Raw genomic sequence first — 11,679 nt, 5'->3', positions numbered from 1 at the left:
TTGTATACAAGTATCTACTTACCTATCTTAAGTATATCAGGAAATACACTCCTCCATTTCAGGAATTATACATTCATTAAATATATATATATATATAGAAACTACTTTTAACGTTGCTGCATTGATGCCACATATCAAGACTAGTGCAATTACTAAGATTGTTAATTTCAGAATATACATCGTCTTTAGTGAGAACTTCTTTTTAGGAATGTTAATTAAAAGTATATCTTTAATATTCTGTTTATCAAAATAGAATTTGGGGTGGTTTGATCCTGAGGGAATGCTACGGCTAATTTGTTCAACAGATTTTATAAAGAAAGAATTAAAATCGTTAGCTATAAGACTACTGGGAACTTGTAAATGGTTCCTATCGAATAATTGACCCACACTCGTTATTCGATTGTTACTATTATTTTCGAACCTGCCTATATATTATGAAACCTTTATATAATATAATAATCATGCAACAAGGAATATAAAACATTAAAAACATGAATAGTTAAAAATGTTAATCAAATAAATTTAAAATAATAAAACCAACCTTGGCCTAGACCTAAATATGAGAGAATCTTTACTATATTTATAGCTTGTCTGGATAACAGTGAGTAACCGCTTTTGTGAAATCTAGGGAAAGGTTGCTCCCCATGGGTTACCAGCATTATTTCTTAATCTAGTATGGTATTTGTTAATCTATTAAATATATGACTCTTAGATAAAAATAGCTTCCTTTTATTCTAGTATAATTAATGTGTTATAGTTTCATATTGTTATATTAGAGTTTGTAGAATGATCATTTTTAATTGCATTTACATGGTTTTCCTAGGCGAACAACACAAGCCTCTCCACATAACGAGTTGATATTTTACAAATCACTACATTATCAAAAGAACCGCTAGTTGCATTAAAACTACGGCCATTCCTGGGCAAATGTAATTTTAGTAGCTACTAAAATGGTAATTCATGATTCACAACATTTTGAACGTATTAACTTTATTGTAACGAAACGTGAGGAGACAGCTATACAAAACAATTAAATAAGGTATATCCGTAAATTGAGTAATAAACTTCTTTTTCTTCATTTTGTCACGAAAAACAAATTTGACAAAGTTTTTGCCTTTCATTATTGTTCATCCTATGTAATTATGGGGTCCAATCGATGGTTTATAAAGGGGTGCTATGGCTATAAATATACTCATACATTGAATTATTTGATTTGAAACCTCTTTATTTTATTATTAGCATGTCTTCAAATAAAATCTAAATTCCACCAGAAATTGAAGACTAAGTACAATCAGGCCTATAATTAAAATATCGTACTGTCCGTTACCAGCTACTTTATTAATTTATAGAACAGCTTTTGTGCATGCTTAGTTTTTAGGAATGTTTATTAAGGCTGAAATCCTATTCGGAGAAATTCGCAGCAAAATAAACTATTCGTGTAAGATTAGGAGAAGTAGCACCAATCAGGTAAGTGCAATTGTCTTTTAAGAGTTCTATTGCCAAAAACGGATTAAAACATTGTCTACGAGTTCTATGCATATCTACTCCTAATATACCATTCATAATGTCTGTTATGTCCAGCTCCAAAACAAAGCGTTCAACTTTTACGTTTTTCAATTTCTGTACAAGTATATAAATCAATATAAAACACGGTGTTGGCTTCCAACACTTTCAAACGATTGTTATAACATTTTTGACTAACTGATGAGAATAAACAAAACTATTTTAATTTAGTATTTATCAGCCTGATATTAATGATTATAATCTAATTCAGTAGGTGGTAAACATGAATGAGGAAAACGTATCTTGTGATCATCAAGGCTTGTTGGTAGGTGTCAGCTGTCACGTTTGCCAACGAAAATATAAAAATAATACTCAGCTGATTACTCTGTTTCTGTTATCTTAAGTTTCAAGATGGAAGATGGCAGTCGAAGGGGGTGATTGTACGTGGTAAGAAAAGTTCAGTTTTTATGTAGTATTATTTTTGTAAAATGTATCAGAATTATATTTTTTATCTATACCACTAGTTGACATGATTAAATCTTTTGTAACTTATTTCAATCTTAACCTTTGCTTTAATTTGTGTTGTGAAAATATGGGGTTGATAGTTGAAACTTCATAATTAAATACAAGTTTTATCAGTCTTAATTATCACTTACAGTGATATTACTAAGATTAATATTATGTTTGTGTATCAATTAAGTTCAAATACATTATTATTTGAGGCTAAGTTTCAAATTCTAGAGTTGAACGTTTGATTAGGCCTATGCCTAGGGCTTAAGGTGTGCAGAAAAGACAAAGGATGTACAACCCTAGGTTTCATAACTACATAGCTATAACATTTTCAAAACTCTCTAATTTTGTATGGACTGCAGTATAATAAGTAGACACTATGTCAATTGAATTTAGTGATTATATTATATTTTACAAATAGCTAAATGATCAACTACAAAAACATTCTAATTAGCCTATAATTAGTTATTTACAATGAATTATGGCTGCAGTATAGTAAGCGTCCAACACTCCAATTATATGAATATTATCATGATTATCAAATCATTGATATTCATGAATAACAAATCCTGGTAATTCTAAGCAATATATGGGTCAACCTCGATTTTTCTCATATTACAATATAATGTTCCAATAGTCAATTAGAAAAGGAAATGACTAGAATTTCTTGCCGGAAAGCAGTTATAGGGAGCAGGCAACCGCTAGACGGTCATATATTGCTTAGAATTACCTATTAGGGTAGGCTACTTTGGGATTATACCGACCACACCGGTATGAAGAATACAAAAATATAAATTTATAGAAATAAACATGATAGAACGAAAAACAACTCTTTAATTACAAAATTACAAGCATTTCCAGGTATTGTGTTCGGTATTGTTGTCGCTGTTATCTTATCTTTCTCGAGAATCCCGATTACGGCAGGCCGCGCGGCATCACATGATTTGCACGGTACATAATTGCCTTTCCATTACAATTCAATTTATATTTCTGATCAGCCCCTCTAGAATTTGATATTTTACTGATAGGTACTATCTCGAGGGATGTTTTTCTTTCCTTGGCATCAGCGCGGGCTTCGGCAGCTATGCCAAGGAAAGAAAAACGGTGCTGCCGAAGCCCGCGCTGATGGCCGGAGGCACTCGCATTTTGGGTGGCGGAATGTGATCAAGAATAAAAACAAGTTTTGAGTGTTTTTTCAATAAAGAGTTTAGTTTTAGTTTGTTTTTGTTGAATTTTGTGTTTGGAGAAATGTAGAGGTAAAACATGGAAGTACAACAAAGCGACGCACCAGCTGAACGGGCGGCGAGACTCTGCAATCACGTTATCTAAACTAGACCGCTCGACTTTGACCTCTGTCTGAGGATGGGGAGGGGTTTGCGATAAGACAATTCCTGTTTTATATTGACGAAATATTGTTCTACGCTAATCTAGTAATCAATAGAAGCAAAATGTCGAATAACGATTCATGTCTGGGTGTGGTCGGTATAATCCCAAAGTACCCCTATTAGTGATCAGGGGCACTGACGTGATCTGGGCTTCAAATTTGGAACTACTTGAGTTAATTTATTTTCTAAAAGAGCAAGAAGCAAGACTGAATTAATTTCAGCCCACGCGGCGTTATCAGTCACTGGCGGCCGGTCCTAATCAGTTGCTATCGTGATGTGCAGCCGTTCGGATGTTAATCCTTTTTTGTGTAATTCGTGCGAGTTTACGTTAGCGTCATTTATAGTTTGTTCTGAGGATAGTGTAACTTTAAGAAATTTTTTTGTACGACCACGGAGTTTTACCACGTAATAAAACATGTCCGAGTTGCGGGGGTCAAATGACCTTAAATTAAACGGATCACGTGTTTCGATGTTGGAACAGGATAGAAAAGACTGAACGTAACCGGAAGAAAGTGAAAGTCCAGTGCAAAAAGTATGTGTCTTAGTATAAATTAACTTTTTTCGAAAACCATAATCTCACAACGCAAACAGTGTGCCGATTTGTGGCTTATTGGGTGTTATTAAAACCACCACGACATGACCTGCTAAGACATGAACTCGACCTGTCTCATGTTGCTGTAGTAGATTGGAGTAGCTATCTCAGAGAAGTTTGTGTGATTATTCTAGTTGAAAAATCAGAACCTATTGGAGGGGTGGGCAAAACAGTAGAGATTGACGAGGCAAAAATCGGTAAACGTAAATATAATCGCGGCCGTATTATTGAAGGGAATTGGGTTTTCGCTGGTATTGAGCGTGAAACTAAACATTGTTTTTTCGTTCCTGTACCAACACGCGGCCAAGAAACGTTGTTACCTATAATACAAAAGTACGTGTTGCCAGGAACAACGGTAATCAGTGATTGTTGGAAAAGCTATAATTGTTTACAATATAACAATTACCAACATCTTACTGTTAACCACAGTTACAATTTCATTGATCCCGATACCGGCGCACACACCCAAACCATAGAACGTTTGTGGGGGGAAGTTAGAGGCAATATCCCAAGGTACGGCAACAGAAAACATCATCTTGTTGGACATTTAGCTGAGTATGTTTAAAAGAAAATATTCAGATTATAAAACTAGAGTACACAACATCTTTCGGGCAATTTCACATGTCTACAACGGTGTCACAGCGTACGTTGACTGCTGTGAACAACAACCCATTGAGCCAGACTCCAACTCCGACGTTGACGACTATTAAGGTTAGTTGTTGGTTTATGGTTGGTTTTACTTTGCTTTCCGGCATGTAATTATGTGTTTAAAATTGTTTTACATACATTACCTACATTATATTGTAATATGAACAATTTATTATATGATAAATTTGTTAATGGTAACAATTTATCAGTAATTTTTAATAAAAAAAAGAATCACGCACGATGCCTGCCCGCTGCGCAGCACTTCGCGCTGCTTGCTCTTCTAGAAAAAAAATTAACTCAAGTAGTTCCAAATTTGAAGCCCAGATCACGTCAGTGCCCCTGATCACTAATAGGTAATTCTAAGCAATATATGACCATCTGGCGGTTGCCTGCTCCCTATAACTGCTTTCCGGCAAGAAATTCTAGTCATTTCCTTTTCTAATTAACTATTCGAACATTATATTGTAATATGAGAAAAATCGAGGTTGACTCATATATTGCGTAGAATTACCTAAATCCTCGATATAACTACTTAAAACCAATTTACATTATACGTATTTAAAATTTCAGTATAGTTTGGCTGTTTTTGTATCTGAAAAGGTAATAATGTTATGATGAATAAAAAACTATCTAAGCGATGTGTATGTATAAAATATAATAGGCCTAAATAAAACAGTGTAAAATTTCCGGTAGTTGTTAAAATAATGGCCGGAGCGGCAAAAAAAGTTTTGCGTTATTAAATTATTGGAATCGTCCTACAGAACAAAAATATATAAGGTTTGACGGGGTGCAAATTAGAAATAACGAAGTTGTAAAACATAAAAAATGGAACAGCTGTTCATACGCGGAGCAATATTTCCGTGTTATACAGCCACGTCGGGCGTCACGTGACCTTCTGTGACCATGATTCAACCTCATGATGACGTCATCGGATGCGGTGCCATCTTTGTAAATGTAAATGAAAAATAATACTGAAATGAGCAGAATTTTGACCCGAATAAACAATGTTTTTCTTAATTTCAAGCTACAAATTAATTAGTTGTTATCGGTTTGAGACGAGTGCCTCCGGCCATCAGCACGGTGCTGCCCCACGCTGATGTTAACGAAAGAAAGACATCCCTCGATATAGTACCTATCAGTAAAATATCAAATTCTAGAGGGGCTGATCAGAAATATAAATTGAATTGTAATGCAAAGGCAATTATGTACATTGTAGAAAACTTTATAAATCATGAAAACCCGTAATATAAATGTATAAATGGACATTAATAGAGAACACTTACCATTAGTGTGTTCCACAGAATGTGCAGAACGCCAAACTCCAACGAAATATAGAGATGTCTCGCTTGTTTCAAATGCAACAACGTGGTCACCAAACCAACATATGTCTCTATGTCTAAGCACGTTCTTTCAAAAAAAGAACCTGCTCGGGCCGATATTTTTAAAATTACGGCATTTAAAACGTTTTTTACGAATTTTTCTGCCACAACAAAACATCAGTCTCCCAGTTTAAAAACAATATGCGACGGCACAACGAACGAATTCACTTATTTTTTAAAAATTCCATGTTATATTAAAAAGGAAATAATCTTCTGTCGGTCAAAACGTAAACTCTTAACATGCCCGAGAAAACACTGACGCACACAATTCACTACGATTCGTCGAACTAGTGGATGGTTGGATCTAACCTACAGTACACGATATCTTGTGAAGCATTGACTTCTATGTATATGTATATTTTTGTTCAGGAGGATGAACAAAATACTTTGAAGACATAAAATTCGTGATTTGCTAGGTCAGTCCTTAACGTTATAATTAACAAACTTCCTTACTTTTTGCCATTTTGAAGGATAAACATGTCTAACACAATGTGACACAAATAAAACTTGTACATCCCCATTGTACTTGCGACCATTACAGTTGGGCAGGATTTAGTGTATGTAACAGGTTAAGCAGTGGTAGCCTATTACTGGGATTCTGTTATTTCAGTAACATCTGGGCTGAATGATTTTGTGTTCTCAACGACTTTCTGCTATTAGGTTACTCTGTAACCAGTAACAGCCAAGGTGATTTTGTGCAATAAATATAGCTAGGATTGAAAATATTACACTAAGGAATGTTATTACATGATATAAGTAGGTTTAGATTAGGTTATCATAACTATGTACTCGTAGTACCAAAGTTAAACGTAGCTTTTACAAGTGCCACCGTGACCTGAGCTTCAATTTGGGTACTATCTCAAGGGATGTTTTTCTTTTTTTCGCCACACTAATGGCCAGGGAAATTTCCGATCAGTACTTTCTGACTTCCGATCATGTCCCAGATCATTCACCTTCTCCTACGTTAGATCACATTGGACGATCTGAGGTCGGGAAAGTACCGATCAGATATGTCCCTGGCCATAATTTCGAGCTTTATAAGCTCTCCACTTCTTGCGACAAAAGAAAAAAAAATCTAGATAGTACCTAAATTCAAGCTCAGATCATGTGAGCGCTCATACACATGTGCATGTAGTCTCAGTTTACTTGCAACTTAAGAGACATCATTTCAGTAACAGCAGATGATAATACCGAGATTGCATCGGCTAGTACCCGTGTTACCATGGTAACAGGTTACATAAACAGGTTACACCTCCACATTTTATTTTTTTATAGGTTATTAATAAAATATCGGCTATTACTCAAATACCATACACATGATTTAACTTTTTTTAAATTACTTTAGAACAATAATGTCAAACTGAATTATGTTATAGGCTTTTAAGATTGTATTATAGTGAAGCTATATTTTTATATGTAAAAGAAATATACACAGTTTAGATCAAATAAAATAATACAACTTATTTATACTAATTTTGAGCAGCATATTACTTACAATTATATTACAGTGTAAACATGTCTGGCAGCATTTAAATCGTTCTAATTGATATTTGATTCCATTAGATTGTGTGAGCTTATCATACTGCAGCCTTAACTATTTCCAGTTGTTTTGAATGTATTATGGCAACATTATTTAAAACTATTTTAAACAAAGTAAAATCATTTGTATGGTATTTTGAGTATTGGCTGCAACTTTGGTGATGAACATGCATTATTTGAATCACAAGCTGTCAGACACGTTTATCTTTCAAAATGTTAAGAAGTAAGTTTTACACTGCTTTGTTTGTTATATTTGGTACTTATGCACTATATGGACCCCACCTATTTTTTTATAAATCGCGTAGAGTAAGGTTATGTTATGTTAAATTACTATCATAAAATAACCTAATCTAGGTCAGGAGACTAGGTAGTGGACATGCAGAGCGGGCTCGTGAGCCACTGTCCAGCGTCTGGTGCAGCTGTCATTGCCTGACAGACGCCTGATAAACCGCCGGTACGTACCGCGCAGTGGCAGTACAGTCATTCCCTTGGAAAAAGCTGTCCGACGAAATTATGTGAAGGAGGACATGCTATCAAGTTGTATTTCGGCGAACAATACCCTTTTTGGAAATGCAATGTCAGACCGTGCAAGAAGAAAGTGGGGTTTCGTGTCGGTACGTGGTTTGATCACAGTAAGTTACCTTTTGTAAAAACATTGCTTTTTATGTATTGTTTTTGGGAGGATCTAAATTCAGTTAAGTGGTGTGGCCGACAGTTGGGGAATATCTATTCACACAACAGTGAACTGGAACAATTACATGAGAGAATCTGTGTGTTGAATCTGTTTTAAAAAAGAATGTTGGGAAAATTGGTGGTACGAATAAAATAGTTGAAATAGATGAGAGCTTGTTTACCAGATGTAAGAACAGTGTTGGTTGTGTTCTATCTGAACAATATTATCGCTGTGCGGTGACAGGCGTGCCAGGCACCTGACAGTGGCTCACGTGCCCGCTCTCCTCTTTGTTCATTGTTTTAAATATATTCATATTCATGCTACATATGTTTTTTCCTCCTTACTGTGCTTAATTTGTAAAAAAAAATAGGTAAGGTCCATATAGTGCATAAGTAGACCTACCTTATATTTTATTAAAAACACAAATAGTTTGTTAACTATTAACTCATCATTAAATTATTAATATTATAAAAAATATAACTGAACTATATGTAATTTATGAAATAGTTATAACGTAATTTATGTTTTTTAATGTTTGGTAGTTTAGATATTCAGAAATATCACTTATTCAGCAGCTCTTTAATGTTACTGAAAGTTATGAAAATTTCCTTTTTATTGCTTTTAAGGGTAGCCTATAACCACAATGAAATATATTTATATATAGCTCTACAATATTTTATGCTTAAAGATGCAGATCGCTTAAAAGTGGAACTGCCCTTGTCATGCAGAGCATATACCTTCTTCTACATCTGTACCATGCATCACGTATTTTGTTGTGGTCGTTAATGAACATTGCATTAGTCATTTATAATATCAGCCATATTTGGATATGTAAAATAACAATAATAGTGAATTCAGAAAACTTTGGATCAGAAGAATGTAGCTATATAAGTCACATCACGCACTACTAGGCACTCATAGTAACAACATTTTTATATTTATCTTAAAGCGATGTGAACATTAAGTAACGTCTAATTATTTTGGTTAGTAATCTACCACGCTATAGAAATTATAATTCAATTTGCTATTAGAATCAATGCTTAATATATGATCAAACACTCCAATAAATGACAAATTTTTATTTTTGTGAGGCCTTTCGTGCTTAATGAACACATCGTCAGACCCACATAACTGAAATAAAAGTAAAGTAATAATACAAACAATTTAGACTTAAATAAAAACACATGTCTTGAAAAACACAAAGAGATAATATTTTAAAGGCCAGGAAGTATGTCTACTGTATATGTAAAAATTAATATTTAATTAGATTAAAGGCAGTAACGGTGAATTTTGTAGAGGTCCAGGCTCATTATTTACTAAATTTTGGTTCTTCTGCATAAAAATAGTAAAATTCGTAAGCATCGAGGAATTTTTTGTTTTTGATTTCTTTTAATAATTTTACTTGTGAAAAGGAGTGTCCAGTAGGCTATGAAGTGCATGTTTCGCCATGGCCGATCTTTCCTCTTGTTGATATTTCAGACATGTTTTATGTTCCTTTACTCTCTTTTTTATCTTCCTTTTTCTTTAGCCAATGAATTTTAAATTACAGTTGTCACAATTAATTTGATAGATTCTAGATTTTTCATCATCATCTATTTTATTCTTTGGATTTCCTAATATATTCTTTAGTTTTATTTTGGAATTTGAGGATACATTAATACTGGCATGTGTTTTAAAACTTTTAGCAATTTATGTAGTTAAATTGTTGTAAGAAACAGATATCCATTTTCAGGTTCTTTGTGTTTAGTCTGATAGAGAGTTGTTATAGAATTGTTTTCAATCATTTTCTTTTTCTTTTTTATCATGTTGTCAATCATTTCAATTTTGTAACCATTAAATAATGCAATTTCTTTATTTTTCTTTACTTCTTTTTTATAATTTTCAATTGATAGAGGGGTATGTAAGAGCCTGTGGATTAAACTGTGAAAATCTGCTCTTTTTTGTGAAGGGGGATGAAATGAATCAAATGGGATAAATCTGTTGTTTTGTATTGATTTTCTATATATATCAAATTCAAAATGGCCAGTTGTATTTTTTGTTTCAAGTTGTTGACCATTATCTGAAAAAGTAATTTCCATAAAAATTTAAAATTTGTGGGTTGTTAAATATTCATGGTGGGTACGATTAGTAAACAAAGAATTTAAAAAGAGCATGGCCAAAAATACTTTTAATTGGTCTATTTCTAAGAGTTACCCTGTTGAGATTGACTACAGGATAACGCTGTCTGTCTTTATGTTTTTTTAATAGTTTTCACAACAAAATTGTCATTTTTTTATATGTTTACAGCTTTATTAACTGTACATTACAACAATTAAGAGCTTATATATACACAAAGGTGATATGATAATACAATACCCATACATTTTTCTCTTAATTTGAGACTAAGAAAAATTGTACCTATTTGATTTTTTTATCTTAATGTTTTCTAAAATAAAGACTAAAAACCACGTATAGGCAGACAGATGATTAACGAAAAGAGACCATTGGTTCGTTTAGTTTCTAGTTCCTTTTGGAACAACATCTTAAAGTTTGTGTAGAGTTTTGTACAACCTGTATAATTTGTTCTAGTGTTTAATTTTGAAGTAATGTCTCTTTTAGGTATTGTTATTATTAGTTTCTACACCTTTTTATATAGGTATTATATGGTTTTCTTCTTTGTTATTATATGGGGCATATTGTTTTTTGCTATAGTACAATAAATGAGCATTGACACAATTAAATTATTGAACCAAATTACCCTATCAACTAGACCTACCTAAATTATCCACAATTAAAATATCTGAATGATAAATATATTTATGAGTCTCCAAGTGCCCCTTGCTGGGAATTCCGATAATTAAATTAGCGTGTGTAACGTCAGTACCGCAATTCCAGTGAATTTAACATGCACACAAAAGAAAAACTACTGAATGAGCTAGATGTGCCTGACCGAAGTGATCAAGATAGCGTTGGAAAGATGATAACGGATAACGTTGGAATCGTAAATGTACGATTATTTTAAGACTATATTATAACTTCCAATTAGTATTTTGGCAACACTGAGCCAAAACTTTCTCTCCACCTGTTTGCCTGCTGCTCAGTGTCAAGCATGATGCCTTTGCTTACGTGGCATTACTGTTTTGATGTTTATTCAGTGTAAATAGGTGCAATGTCAGAAGATTTGTATGGTCAATAGAAAGTGATTTGATGGAATTGATTGACTAAGAAGATGGATACAATGATAGTGATGTAGAAGCTGAAACTGGGCACATAGTAATCACTTCATGATTACTCACTGGGTAGTGGCTAGAGGTATGAACCAATCTAGATAACATTTCTTCATTTGACACAGTGATTCAGATAACAGAGCCTAATACTGATCAGTATGACACAACTGCAGCAATACCATTACCACCTTCACAAACAAGTGTATGGGTTAGGAATTACCATCCAAACCAGAATGCATTGTTG

The 11,679-nt window shown here is 33.5% G+C and overlaps 1 protein-coding gene across 1 annotated transcript in view; it reads left to right on the top strand.

Moving 5' to 3' along the window:
* Positions 1-1,881: 1,881 nt before the first annotated feature.
* Positions 1,882-11,679, top strand: part of LOC124357278 (TBC1 domain family member 23) — a 51,274-nt gene continuing 41,476 nt past the window's right edge. The window contains exon 1 of the mRNA XM_046808919.1: positions 1,882-1,950. Coding sequence (XP_046664875.1) covers positions 1,922-1,950 — 29 coding nt within the window. The 5' untranslated portion in view covers positions 1,882-1,921. The remainder of the gene's footprint in view (positions 1,951-11,679) is intronic.

This window comes from Homalodisca vitripennis, chromosome 3 (genome assembly GCF_021130785.1).
Source record: "Homalodisca vitripennis isolate AUS2020 chromosome 3, UT_GWSS_2.1, whole genome shotgun sequence".
NCBI classification, from domain to species: Eukaryota; Metazoa; Arthropoda; class Insecta; order Hemiptera; family Cicadellidae; genus Homalodisca; species Homalodisca vitripennis.
This window is presented reverse-complemented; position numbering and strand designations above follow the sequence as displayed.